A 15,263-nucleotide genomic window follows, 5' to 3' on the forward strand; every position below is an offset into this window, starting at 1 on the left:
TATTCAATATATAACCACTTTGAAATGCAGCCTAGAAAGTAAAGTGTTATCTGCTTTTAATCTGATCACTTTAACAAAAAAATTGCTACTGCCTGAATATCATGAGATTTGGAAAGCTGAGGCAAAGCAGTGTCATGCTCTGGAAAGAGGGGGTACATAGTTTGGTGTTTGTTGCAGGTTTTTTTGCATGAATTTTTAATTTCCATATATGTGTTTTATTTCTCCTTGTGATAGTTTTATTGCCTCGCAGTCAAAGCTTCAAAAGTAATTGTTTTCCAAACAGGACCTTACAAAAATATCAAAACAATATTTTGATTTAAATGAAAAATAAATAGAAAAACAGAATACTGGCTAGTGGTGTTGGAAGCTAAAGGGAATAGCCTAATGCTGTGATCTTAGGAGTAACCCTGAGCCTCTGCAACAGAAGTGAACCAAAGCAAAGTAACTTGGCAAAAACCAGAAGCTGTGACTTTTATAAGCAATGGATATGGCCCACCTTCTCATGTCAGTAACCAGCCTTGTTTGCTCTGGCAGAGGCAGGGAACTAACTAAATTTATCTTGATGCTATTTCTCTTAACCATGTTGTTGTCTCTTAATTACATATTGAACAGCATCTGGTGTTTGAAGAATTATCAAATAGAAACACAGCAGGGGGAAGTGTGGCAATATTGATGCAAGCTGATACTTTTTCTGCTGTGGTGTTCTGGAGGCTCTCTCCTGGTCACTGAGACATCCTGCTTCTTCCTCAGCCTGGCCTGAGGTGCCCAAAACATCAATTTTGTAACACTGGTGTCAGGCCAATTTTAGCTCTCAATTTTGATTTTGTAATACCAGGTTTTCATAACTCCTAGAACATGTGGAACTAAACTGTTTCCATCTCTTGTCTTTTTTCCCCTTCAGTCACCAGGGGAAAAAATTATTGAAAACAGTTTCCTGCGGGAGATTCAACAAAAGCGTTGCAGTGCTCTGTTTGTGCGATGAAATCAAAGCAACTGGAAAAACTGTTTTGTTGTCTGAGATTGAGTGATCTATTATTTCTGTGGCACGAAGGAGTCACGGTGGTTTTTGAAAACCCCTCATAGTACATAGCTCTTCCTTAGGTACTGAATCACCTTTGAAGAGCTCTGCCTTGGTAACCCCAGGAGAACAGCATTTCTCTGCCTCACACGGGTCATGGAAGAGTAAACGTGTTAGTTTATGAAATGCTCACATGTGCCAATACTGCAGGCAGGTTTATTAGTTTATCCAGGAGTTATATGTAAGTTAAATGGTCTTTATAAACTCTTGTTTTCCAAAATCAGAAAGGTAGGAATTTTCTTGCTTTAAATCTCTAGTTAGGCAGGGGAAGGAAGGCAACTACAAAACAATTTTATCTTTCCATTGCCTTGAACAGCTCTTCAAGCACAGATTTTCTGAAATAGCTGTCGTAATATGTTTTTACTTTTCAGGCCATGGAGCTTAGGGAATCAGATTTTTAGTATCTACATCATCTCTTTCCTCCTGGGACTGAAGCTGGTTACCATAGCAAAATGGCAAAGAAGCTGATAAGCAAGTAGTACCATTTGGCAAACAGGATATAAATTTATTTTGTTAAGACAGAGGACTGTGAAAAAACTATTGCTCCTAGAATTTTTTTTTCCTTTATTGTGTTTTAAAATGGCTCTGTAGAAAATTATTGTGAAGAGATACTGAACAAAATTCTCTTGCTCACTAAGAAATGTGGCTGCAAATAAAAGGAGCTTCAGTTTTAAATCTCTGCAGATCTTTAATATTTTCACAGAGAAGTTGCACAGTAACACAGATATTACACAGTAATTTCACTTCTTGTTTCAGGGTGTTACAAAGATGCCATACTGTGAATTAAACGAGCTCCTGCTAAACAGAATACAGATACCTGTCCCCCTGCTACTTAAAAATTACATTTCAATATAATTTTAATTTTATTACTTGATGAAGCATGGTCATCTGAGTCTGTCTTGTAAATCAGTCTGTGAAGTCCTTTGGGTTTGTGTAAAGTGACATTAGTGAGTACTGAGAAGTTAAACTCCTTGATGTTCCAAAAATGTAATCAATAATTGTTAACAATCAGAATGTCAATTCTGATGGTGTTTTTTGTACTCGCTGTCCAGTATGAACCACACACCCTGAACAGCACATCTGGCTGTTTAAGGCATCATCACAGCATGTGCCTTTTTGCATGGACCCCACTGGGAGGACTTTTTGTTGGCACAACACAAATTTGTCAAGAAAGACCTAAAATGAGCTTGTTTCCAGGCCTGAGGTGTTCCTCTTTCTGCTGGGTCAATTCTTGATCTGTTGCCTGGCATCTAAACCACCTGTTGTCTCCTGTTGGTGGTGCAAGACTTGAGTCATTGTTTTGGAGATGTTTTTTGGGGTTTGTGCTAGTAAGTGTAATGAAATCTCACAGTCTTAGGATTAAAGCAGAAAACGGCTTTTTTTCTTAATACCTTCTTTGTTCTCAGTTTTATCCATTTAAAATACATCATACGTACTTATACCATTTTATATGCCCTGACAAATTTTCTAATTACTGTACAACTCCACTAGTGAAGATTTGGGAGTCTTGCTGTAATCTGGGCATGGAAAAGATGCTGTTTATTTTTAACCCCTTTGAGCCCACATTAACTAGATTGAACTTGTAGAAGTTCTGTTCATTGTTTGAGAGTCTCAATCAGTGCACCCATGAAGTGGGAATCAGAGTAAATCCTAGGAAACCCCTAGTTTGACACCCTTTTAATGTTGTGTTGCTTTGTTTTTTTCTAATATAATACGCACTGGCTGGAGGATTTTTTATGCTGGGGGGATCTTTCTTCTTTGAAAATCATCATTATCATCAAAAAAAATACCATCAGATGCCCATTGGATGCAGCACTGGCTCAGGTTAACTGGGCAGGATCTGGGTAGGGGTTGACTGGTGTCCCATCAACTTGGGGGAAAGAGATGGAGAACCTTGGATCTGGCAGGATCCAGCCAGGCTTAGAAAGAGCTGAGTGAGAATATAGTTGTGAAGGGAATGTGTGGGTTTAGGATTGGGACTTACTTCATGTCCACGTGTGTCACCTACATCTTCAAAAGCCCCACCTCCGTGTGAGCTGTGGGCTCTGCATGGAGGGACCCATCTGTAGAGGTTGAGAATAATTTCGTCCTAGAAAGCCAGGTGTCTGCAAATACACCTGGATTGGTGACAGTCACCTGGGGGTGTCCACGACCTCCTTGTACTGTAGTGTGGCATACAGATGTGGGAACTCACTGTGGGGACACGACCCAAAATGCAGCGCTTGGATGCAGGAGCTTGGGAGTTTGGAGTGTTGCCATCTACTGGCAGCCATCCACAGAGAGGAGTCCCTCCTCTGGCTGTAGTTGATGGTGTTGCTGATTTTGAGCTGAAAGATGAGGTTTTTCTGCCTAAATCCTGCTTCGAGTCAGAGTTGTCAATAAAAGAATTGTCACTGTCCTTAGCATATGAACGTAGTCAAACAGTTGGAGTGATACCAGTCAGATTTTTATGGAGAGGTTGCTACTCTTGGGATGTGAGTCCATGTTTGAGATGGGTGCAGCTCCTCTCTCCTGCACCGTGTTCAAGTCGGTTTGGAGAGTCCCGAGCACGCCCCCTGAGCTCAGGGCTTGAAGGGTGTCCTGCAGCTCTCTTGCCATTCAGAGTGGCTCCGTATCTTCAGGGAACGGGCTGGGCTAGAAACTGCTTTTTTTAATTCTGCAAGTAAAAAATTAATAAAGGCAAAGGATATATTTGGGCTCATTAGGGAATAGAGCAAATATCTGTATTATTAAGAATCTTGGAGGTCTGACAGTCCTTCCCCTGGAAGAGATGCGAGGTGTTTCAAATAAGTCTGTCCTCCAAGGGTGATGCAGTACAGCTTGTGCAAGTCTCAGAAAGTCCTACTGGGACTCACCTTCGTTAAAGGGAATATTTACATTAAGCCATCAGAACAGACTTTGAGCATTTTGCTTGAAAAAAATACCAGCAATGGGCATGAATATTTTTTTCTTTTTATTAAAAAATAGTTGGGAAATAAAAGGTTGCAGCAAAAGTTATGTGACTGTTTCCTTACAAATCATAATACACATGGGAGTAGAAGAGTGACACAGCTCTTCCTCCATGCTTGTCCAGCTGAAATGTGCTTCAGACTTAGTGACTCGTTTCTGTACTCATACACAGAATTGTAAAAAAACTTACGTTTTTATCTAGAAACATAAAATTTTGAGTTGGAACTAGATTATAAAAATTGCTCTGAAACCTGGTGAATACCAACACTTTACCTTCAGTATTTTATGCAGTATTTCAAAATAATGGTTAATGTACCTTTGAAATGTTTTTGATCCAGATATGTAGGTACACACACATGAAAATATTGGTGTTCCTCTGACAGATCTCTCTGTGTGAGTTATAGGTGACTTCCAGTGATGGAGCAGTGGTGCGTTTTTAGATTGATTTGTGTCTTAGTAGTTCTCAGATAATAGATAACCAAAAACAAGATTGCAGAACTACCAGTGGAATTGTGCCTTTTATTTGTGAAGTAGTACACAGTGGAAAGAACATGTATTTGAATGGATATATGTATATGGAAGTTTTATATTTTAAAGACTAGAGAGTTAAAATACACTGGAATTACGAGCCTGAGGTTTAAATATGTGTTGGATTAAGGAGTCATGGAAGGGGCTGGATTCTGGCTGGTGCTTCATTACCAATGGCAGTTTTCCAAAGTGTAACCAAGTATTTTCTCTCTCTCTCTCTCTCTCTCTCTCTCTTTTTTTTTTTTTTTTTTTTTTCTTTTGCAGCTGGTCTCCAATGTTCTCATCTTCTCCTGTACAAACATTGTAGGCGTGTGTACCCACTACCCAGCAGAGGTGTCCCAAAGACAGGCTTTCCAGGAGACCAGGGAATGCATACAAGCCAGGCTGCATTCTCAAAGGGAAAACCAGCAGCAGGTAAGAGCAACAGTTGGAAATAAAAAATGAAAACACTGAAACAGAATTAGCATGCAAATTGTTCCTGTAGGATGGGATTTGCAGGCTTCTTGCTTCGTGAGTAATCCAAGCGAGAATAGGTTGTTAGAGGACAGGATTTTTAAATGTTTGAAAGAAAGCTCAGGGGTGTAGTTCTTGTCCAATACTCTGATGGACTTTTCCTGAGACGAGCAACATATCCACGTGCTCTGTGGATTAAAATTACACAGTGCACAGAGTCTGCATAGGTTTTTTGCACCCATCATTGCTGCCAAGTGTTAAATGCAGATGCAGCACACAGGCTTTGGACTGACCCTCTTTTTAAGGTCACAGCCTGGTGTGATTATCAGCCAAGCCACTGCCAAAACGTAGCTATAAGGCAGGCAGGAATTGGTCCACGCAACCTAATGTTCCTTGGTGCCTCCAAAAAAGGTCCTCTTCCCTCCTTTCCCAAAGGTTCCTACCTGCATACACACCTCTCTATATCATATTGGTTTCAAATGAATTGTATTTGTTCAAAAAGTAAGATTCATCATCAACTTCATTGGTTTTTGCTATAAAAAGCCCACTTGCTGCCAACATACAGCTTAGTTGTCAGGGTACCGAATGTGTCTGCTCACCTAAATAATTTGTGGATTCTCTTGCAATGAGCCTTTTGTGTCCTTGGAATTAGACACAGAAAGTCTTTTGGGGCAGCTTAACTATTCCTTGTTGCTAATACTCCTCTCTGCCCTGCAGTACATCTCATAGTGGTCTGCTCGGTCCAGTTTAAAATGGATCATGAAATGGGACTTCCACTCATCCCTTGAGAGGTATCTTAGAGCTTGGTTGTGGGTTTGGGGAGAGGTCAGGGGAATTAATCAGCTGGGGAGTCTGTATCTCCGTGGCAGCTCAGTTTCATTTTCCTTCATGTCTCAGCCCATATTTGTGTTTTGGCAGTGTTTCATGAGGTACCTCTGGCTGACATAGCTGCTGTTCAATCCTTACTGTGAAATAATGTGTACACATGCTTATTTGGTATGTTATGTATGAAAACAAGGTTCACACTCAAGGCTCCTTTTTCCTTTGCAATGAATATTGCCTCCGAAAGATGAAATGAGCAGCCACTCCTCCTTCCCCACCTTGAAGTGGAAGAAAGGATTGAGCCAAGAGAATATGCCATTTTACTTATTGATTACAGCTCTGTCCTCCCTGCTGTAGCAGCATGGCTCAGATGTCTGTGCTGTGCTGGACTTGGGAGCTTCTGCCTCAGAAACATCTCCTGAGAGCAGTCCTGACAAATACCTTACCTTGATGCCATTTTCTTGCCCCCTCTCCAGGAAGTACTACACCAGACATAAGAAAGCCAGGACATCAGAAAAACGTGGGTCAAAGCCAGTCACTGCCAAGTGCTCTTCAGTCCCTCCAGCAGTAACTGCGGGTTCTGGCAGCTGGAGACTCCTAATGAGATTATTTGCTGCAACAGCCTGCACTGACATTGATCTCCAGGTTCAGTTCAAATGCCTCTCTATGCATAATGCATTGAGATAAGCATGAGGTGACAGCAGGTACAAATAAGGACAGCTCAGCCTACATCTGGGAGAGCCAGTCTCCAAACAGGTGGAGGAAAACACAACTGCACAGCCCAACACTGTTATTTATAGTTGCTTGTCTTTTTCTGGAGATCGATGGTGCTCCTGTGTGCTGTTCTGTTAAAGGCAGGCAGATTTTCTCAGGCAAATGACCTTGTATTTTCCTTTATCAAGCATCTGCCAGCACCCAAAATTAATCTGAAACTAAATAGAAAATCCAGAATGTCCAGTGCAGAAAAGAGATTACTTAGGATCTCATTACTTGAGATAACCTAGGGGAGAGCCATAACAGGAATCACTGTTGTTTACCCACAACAAAATATTCTTGGATGAAAAATCAGGTATTCTCTACATTCTGTAGGGAGAAAATAGCATTTGAGTTAGAGATGGGTTGTTGGGACTGCACCGTCTTAATTCTAGCATTGCATGGCTTTTGTCTCTGTAAAGTTGTTCTCTCCTACTTTTTTTTTTTTTTTTTTTATTTCAGCATCACTTCTGGTAAAAAGTAACTGTTACTAAACCTGCGGAAAAATGCATAATCTTAAGATAATATTGTAGTGATTTGAGGTCATCTTGGGAGAGATAAATAAATATATAGCAAATAGTTAAAATTCCTTTGCAGAGTCAATGTGGGAATGTGTGTGCCCATGTACAGATATATCCATGTGTACCTGTGTAAACAGAGTAGATCTGTGTTGAGCTTCTTCATCTATGTGCCTGTTTTAGAGATTAGTGCTCCTTGGGATGCAGTTGTTTAATGTATAATTCAGTGGAGCTATACTTGCACATTATTTTGAAGTGAGAATTATATATGGATTTGCTCTTCCTTTTTTATCAGGTCAGAATGCTGCCTTGTTATCCTTGTAAAGCAGCAGTCCTACTCACCTCACTGGTGCATAATATGTAATTTTATAGAGAGGGCTGCAGCACTTTCTAGTTATTGTATCAAAATGAAAATTGTACTCTAGTGGAGACCCTAATTTCTCTGCTCCATTTGAAATAAAACATAGGGATTTTGTTGTTTTGAAGGCTTTTTCATGTGGCTCTTGCCATACAAATGCACTTGTTATAGCCTTCTCCTGTTAGCTTCAGAGGTTATTTTCAGTGATTGCGATGACTCCAAGCAAACAGAATAAAGATAATGCTCAGCTCTGTAACACAACTCAGCTTCCTAATTAGTAGCTGCACGAAGGGATGTTGTGCCGTATGCATTTGTTTCACCTGATAAGCCTATCTTATTCCCTGATTATTAGCTCAGAGCAGCATTAGTGCAGCTCCTGGAGATCTCAAGTGTCTTGAAAATATTGGTGATTTAATCTGGCAAGTGCCTGTGGTGTCAGGAAGAGTAGGGCTGGGGGCTCTGGAGTAAAAGCTCCTCGGAGATGCAGGTGACAATCTGGAATGCTCATAACAGACACTCAGGTTCCTGTCCCTGTTTTGGAAGCAAGTAAACCCTCAATGCTCATGTGCCCACAGGGAATGTTCCAAACCTGTGGGTGCCCCTGAACCTCCCATAAAGCTCCAAGTTATTTAGAGGATGTGTAAAATCACACATAAAATAGCAGTTTTCACACATTTGAGGATGCCTATTAGAATATGCAAATGACAACAGTGTATACACCATTTACTCTGGAAAGCATAAGTGTTGTGCTTTTCCACTCAAGGAATGCACCAATAGCTGACAGAAGCCTAAGGACACGTGCATGATTCATGAGCTGTTTTTTTTTTAAAAATGGATACGTAATGGTTAGCACCTGCAGGATGCTAGTGACAGTGACAGCACTTTAAAAAACAAGTATCTTTTCATGACTGCTGCAGTTTTAAGCAGAGATAGAAATCCCTCCAGCACATCTTCTGTGTTATTACTATCTCTTCAAAGACTGAAGGCAGACTCAGTCTCTTTAAGGTGCACATTGAAAGGGAGAAAAAAAATACTGGGCAGTGCTACAGACTATAAAATGTCACAGTGCATGCTGAGCACATTTTCAGTGAATTCATCTTCCTTTGGTTCACCAGGGTTCCACTCTTTCCTTAGAGGAAGAAATAAATTGTGAGCTTTCAGTTAAAACTAGGAATTAGAAGCCAGAAATGTGCCTATAACTGTAGTATGGGCATGTGGTTTGGTGACATGAGTACTTGGGACAGGATTGCTGCTCCCTCTTAGTCAGGCCTGAGTTTGACCCCTGCTGCTCCCTGTGTTGTTGAGAATTAATGAGCTGTTGTTAGATAAGTCTGGGGACCTTCCCTTGCACCACCTTCTGTCTGTGTCATCAAGAAGGAAGGCCCTTTTCTTATTCCTGCTCAGCACAGGGAAAGAAAAATAAAGACAAGAGTGGCACAAGTTTTTGGGATTCTTCCAGCTGTTCCAGAGCACTGCCTGCAGGTTGGACCAGAGCAGAGCTGATCCCAAAGGAGATGCTCCTCACCTTCATGAGCCATAACAAAACCTTTTGAATTTCACGGGGTGTGACTGGGAATAGAATGAAGCTCTGGGCAGAATTCTCAGGTGTGATTCCTGATACATACAAATGCATCCCTGGGGCACAAATTACCTGCAGATTTAACTTCTATAATTTCTGTGTGAAATTGGCTCCAAATTTAGAATAATACCAAGCACTTGTTTTTATGTGAGTTTTTAGGAAAATCACCAGAAAGTCATCATTTTGTCAATTTTTGCATACTCTGTAGGAACAGCTTGCAAATTAATGTTACAAAAGTCACACGAAAGCTACAATCAGTAAATAAAAGTGCCAAGTGAGAGGCAAGGAGAGCCACAAGCCGTTGATGATATGTGGTTATTGAAAATACTCTTGTAGGTGAGGGGTGGGTTTACAGATCTTAATGTAGTTGGGCACTAATAGAAGTTTGAAGTGCAGCAGTAGCACTTTTCATGCTGGTTTTATCGGGGCGTTTCTACGACATTTTAGCCGCTAAGTGCAGGTTTGTGCCTGCTGGGGGAATGTGCTTAGATAATTAGATAAGCAAGGGAGGAATTTTAAATAGTGCCCAAGGGTGTTGGGGTATCATTCCTCTGGTGTTAGGTGAAGGAAGACTTCATGATGGTGTGCAGAAATTGTGTGGGAGGTCAGACAATATCATTTATTAGAGTCCTTCCAAGAATGGTGCACGGACACTCTTTGAGTTGCATGGTTCCTTCATTTGCAAGAACTGGAAAGCATGAATTGTAAGCCCAGTTCATCTGGAATGAAAAAAAATACTTTTTCTTCTAAAACCACTGAATTCTTTTTGTGGGGTTGGGAACAGAATTGCATATGACTGGTTAGGGGATCACCTACTTGGTTTATGGAGCCCATTTTGCTTGGTTGTACTCATCTCTCACCAAACTGATGAGTCATTTCTCCCCAGTAAGGAACAAAGTGTGTTTGTTAACTGGGCAGCAGGTGTTTTAATTGGTTCATCTGTCTGACTCCACAGGAGCGTCTCCTGCTCTCTGTACTTCCTCGACATGTTGCCATGGAGATGAAAGCTGACATTAATGCCAAACAGGAAGACATGATGTTTCATAAGATCTACATCCAGAAGCATGACAATGTCAGGTAAGAACAGCAGCCTGTCTCCCAGCCATGGTGGAGGAGGGACCCTCCCAATGCTTGGCCCTGAACACCCAGGGACGAAGATGTCAGTGACACATAATCCAAAATCAGTGTGAAGACTCTAAAGTGTCTCTAGCTGACTTTTGAAAGTTTGTTTATAGGATAGTAGGAGGATTACCTCATTCAAGCCTTATCTTCCTTTCAGAAGTGACTTGAACTGATCTCTCTCTTTACATTTTCCTTTTTTTTTTTTTTTCCTTTTTTCTTTCCTGGAGTAAGTGCTGATGGTTTTGAGAAGGTGTTATATTGGGGATCAGTTATTTCTGGACAAGCACCCCTCTCATAAGACATGATGGAATGCAAGTTAAAAATTGGAAACACTTTCCACAGGGTGAATTGCAAAGCCTGGCTAAGGTCTAGATTTTCTGGAGTGGTTTCTGGCAGTTTGGAATTACAAGCAGGGGGTCCATTAGTGACAGCCTTGACACCTGCTCACCCAGCAATGTGTTGCTCCTGGATGAGGAGAAGAGTTTGATATCCAGTCTCTGGAGAGTCATGCAAAATCAAACTCAGCCTATCTTGCTGTCTCCTGTAGCCCCATGAGCTACTGAACATCTCCTGGTTCCCACTGTCCAGTTTCCAGGGGAAGAGACAGTAAAGGAGTACTTCAGGTGATAGCTTTGATAGCTTTATAGGCTGCAGTAGCAAAGTTTAACCTAATCTTAATGCATTTCACCTCTGCTGTTGTACCTGGTCTCTTTGGAGATCACTTATGTCTCAGCTATGCCAGGTCCTGGAACTGTGTAATAGCTCTTGTCAGTCTCTAAATTCTTCTGAGACACAGGGACTGAGGACAGAGAGTTTTCCTTTTCCATCTCCCTTACAACAAGAGTTTTTTCCTGTGAACTCCCTGTGTAGCCTTTCTCTCCAGTGCAGCTTTAGTATGTTGGTGAATTGTATTTTCTGATACTTTATGCTTAACAAAAATAAATGAGTTTCTAACATACTGCACCCTCCAATAGTTGACGTGAAAAAATCCACATGAAATTCTGATGCATTTGAAGACATTACCTTGGTTTGAGGTTTGAGGGTAGCTGGGATAGGCAGTGTACAAGCAGAACACTGGGAGGTTGCTCAGTGTTGAATGCAGAGTCTTATATAAAACTCACTGAAATCAGGGTGAGTCTGTGTGCTGGCTTGGATGGAATTCAGGCCTTCAGTTTTTTTGGTTGTGACTCAGTAAAGAGATAAAGATCCACTAGCAGTACCATGAAGACAAAAACAGTATCAGAAATCAAAGACAATAATGGTTCAGTAATGAAAAATGAAGGATATATGCATGGTGATGAAGGGGAGGGGAAGAGGCCATCCACAGTGCCCTCAGCAGACTTTGTGCTACAGTAAATTAAGTTTTGTGTCTTCACATTCATTTTTTCCTTAATGACATTGAGCTCGTTCAAGTAGGTGTGTAAATTTCTTGTGATAGATGCTGATTGTGAATTACTTTTTTCCATTACTCAAAGGTCAGCTTGACATTCAAACTAAGTGCAATTCATTAGCTATGCCATAAGACTCTGGTATTTTAGTCTTCCACATCAATTTCCATATGTCATTATTTTGCAGGTTTGAAAGCAGTTCAGTAGTCAAATCTTAGTAAAGATGATTATCTCTTTAGGATGATACCAATTTGAAATTTTAATTTATAAGACTACATATACAAAAACTAAACAAACAATAATGAATTAAGTTTGCAAATGAAAAATTTTAAAGGGGGAAGGGCAATCTGATGTAACAATTGTTAAAAAATAGACTAAATAGACTAAAGATAATGGATGGTATGGAGACATGGAGATCTCAAAAGATGCATCAAAAACTGGCACATGGCTAAGAGTATAGAAAGAGAAAAGAGCTATGATTCTCAGCTGTGGCTGTGAAGAAACATGAAAGGTGAAACACAAATACATAAATGGGTATGTGCACCAGTCAGTTCCTGATGGGTAGCTAACAGAACACTTGCAAACATTTAATTTTCACATCTTGCATATTTATTGAATAATAAAAGCAATTATGTAATAGTTTCACTTCTGCAACTTAAAAGTAATTTTAACTTTGTTCCTCATGGTAATGAGTGTTGAGGAATCAGGCCCTTGCAGGTGCTGACTATCTCCAGTGCAAAGGGACTCTAAGGTCTCAAAAGATCTTAAGAGGAAACAACTTAAATGATATCTTCCTCAAAATGTGGGCTTTGTTGTCTGTGCCTGTGAGGTCCTAAATCAAAGGCCACCAAAATCATGGAAAAGGCTGGAAAAGTGAGATAAGAAATAGGAATAAAATAGTGTATGTGCTGAGAGCAAATAGAAAATAACTCAGGAACATCTCATCTTCATGTACTTTAGGGAAATGAATAACTAAGTGCGAATATTGAAGAAAGGAAACATGATTTGGAACAAATGACTCATTTCACACCAGGAGTTCAGCACGGAGCCTTTGCTCTTGCCTGGGTGCACTGAAACCACCTCTAGTGGGAATGACTGTGGATGATTTTGAAGCATTTACATGCACACAGAAACACCATGGAGGGGGGAGGTAGCGTCTCAGTGATGCTGATTAATGAACTGGCTGAATAAAAGCAAGTATGCTCTTTACTTTGCACAGGGAGATGCTCAGGGGGAGCCTTTTGAGATGAGAATGCTCCAAGAAATTCTGGTTTGTGTTCGTCACTATTCAAAAATGTCATAAGAGCTAAGTTTTTATGAGCTAAAGGTTATTGTGTCAAGGCAATTGAGAAGTATGTGAAGTCAGTGCAAGGGTGCTGTGCCCAGCCATTGAATCTGGCTTCCTGTTGATGATTTATCAGCAGGAGCATTTCCTCTGCAGTTCAGAGGAGTGGGAAGGTCTGTGTGTTTGCAAAGAGGTGTGGGTTTTCCTTCTCCATCAGCTGTATTCAGCAATTCTTTTTTCCCCTGTTCTCCCAGATTGTGTATACATGTAGATTTTAAGTGAAAGTATGGGAATTTTTGTTAGCTTTTGATTTAAAAGTTTGATTGTCATCTTAATGCCTGGAGCCTGACATCTTGATTTTCCCTGGATCTTCAGAGTGAGGTTGCTCTCCAAACCCACCATCAACATGGAAATAATGAGGCTGTGGAGGTTTCCACCCAGATGGGTTTAACTTTGGTCCTTTGAACTCAGGAGGTGCAGGAGCACAGCCTTGTGCACTTAGCCTGGTTTGACATTTTGTGTGGGAGAAGTGGTTTACTAAATTCTCTTACAGACAAGATTAAATATTTTAATTTTCAGGGATGATTTGGTATGGGCTTTTGGGACCACCTCTAATTTTAATTAAAAACCAAACCCAAACCACTCTATCAGCAGAAAATGTTAATCTAAAATTATGTGAAGTTAATGTGTGTAGGCTTTCTTTTCTAGTTTAGAAATGAAGTGTCCTTAACTTTACAGTTCTGCTGTTATATGCTTAGTTTTGGATTCTAGGTTACATGGTTCAGGGGTTTTTTTGTTGGGTATATTTTAGTTCTTTTTTTTTTTTTTTTTTTTTGAAGAAGAAGAAGAAGAGGTTATACACTACCTTTTTTTTTTTCTCCGTATGTTTAAGAAAAAATAAGTCAATTTAAACCTGTGTAGAAGGTATCTTCCTCAAGTACCAGCAGTAAGTCTGTAAAACATGGCCATTATCCTTTAATAAGGAGCAGTTCTGCTGTGATATTGCTTACTGTGGTACACTTCTCTTAGAGGGTGGGCTATCTCTCCATAAGGGAAAGATGATTTTTTAAATGCAAAATACTGTGGTCTTTTTGACCTCAATGGGTAAAAGACAATCTTTTTTGAGCAAATCTTTTTATCTGGACTTCCTGCAAATGAGTTCATAATCTCCTGATTATTGTTATGGAAAGTAAAGTTCAGAGACTAATTTATCCACAATGAAAATATAATTTCCTGTAATTTTTGGCAGCAAAATTTGTTTCAGGATTATGTTCTTTTCAAAATTTTAGTGTGATGACAAAACAAAGATGCAAATGTTTGAGGTTAATTCACTCTTTTTCAATGCACAAGAACAGAACCTTTAAACAGAGAATTAAACAGTTTCCTGTCCTGATTTATTGAATGAGAATTAACTTTGACAAATCCAGAACCTCAGAGCATGATTTGACCTTTCCCACATATGTGTGTGTGTTAAATATAAAGTCTATTGTCAAAAGCAATCAGGAAAGGAGTTCCCAAGACTATGCAAGTAATTTTGGGTAAACAACAAGGTGAAATTATGTAACTAAATTTGTTCATGTTATCATGAATGAGATTATGTGTGATAGACAAGCCCTGAATTATGCATAGATAATATTGTTTATCTATCATGCTTCCCAGACAGAATTTTAAGTGTTTTACATTACTATTGCTATTTATAGTATCTCACTGCAGTGATAATGGCTTTAATGTTATCTAGGTTTGGCCAAATATAGTAATCTCTGTGCTATAAAAGGAGGCTTGAAGTCCTCTGTGAAGGGATAAGGGTTGGCTTTGTCATTGAAATTCTTTTGATGAACTGTTTCAAGAAGCTTATTTTAGGGCTGGCATCCAAGTGCACTAAAAGTGACAGTTTCCTCTCTTCACCCCTTCACATAATTCTTATGAATCATGTACTCAACAACATTAACCTGTTTTCAGAGTTTCTTAAACTTCTTGACAACTTAAACTAAACAATTTGCAGAAATGAAACACGAGCATTTGCTTTCAGCTTTTTTAAATTAAAAACACTTGTAGCTCGTCTTCTGATTTAATGATATTCTGACACCAAAAAGTTCTCCCCTTAAAAATGACCAAATAGTTGTACTTTGGCTGAGTGTCAGGGTATTCAGACCAGCTGTGTCAACTCAACCTCTTCACCTTTTAGGTGTTGTGATGCCTAATTAGTTGCTTATGAACTTTTTTAAATTCCCAGGTTGCAAGGTTCTATGGAATTGTGAACTATGACATTTGAGGAAAAATCCAACTAAGCAAACATCTTTTTCTTCCCTCCTCCCACCGTCCTCACACACACGACATCCGTTCTTAATGTTTCTTGGTGGTGAAGGACTTATGCTCCTTAATAAATAAAATTACATTATGGCAGGTATAAATTTCTGAAAGTTCTTCTGT

The 15,263-nt window shown here is 39.8% G+C and overlaps 1 protein-coding gene across 1 annotated transcript in view; it reads left to right on the forward strand.

The window, feature by feature from the left end:
* Positions 1-15,263, forward strand: part of ADCY5 (adenylate cyclase 5) — a 205,207-nt gene that overhangs the window by 115,688 nt on the left and 74,256 nt on the right. The window contains exons 2-3 of the mRNA XM_058839754.1: positions 4,820-4,969; positions 9,994-10,115. Coding sequence (XP_058695737.1) covers positions 4,820-4,969; positions 9,994-10,115 — 272 coding nt within the window. The remainder of the gene's footprint in view (positions 1-4,819; positions 4,970-9,993; positions 10,116-15,263) is intronic.

The sequence above is a fragment of the Poecile atricapillus genome, chromosome 5 (genome assembly GCF_030490865.1).
Source record: "Poecile atricapillus isolate bPoeAtr1 chromosome 5, bPoeAtr1.hap1, whole genome shotgun sequence".
Taxonomy (NCBI): Eukaryota; Metazoa; Chordata; class Aves; order Passeriformes; family Paridae; genus Poecile; species Poecile atricapillus.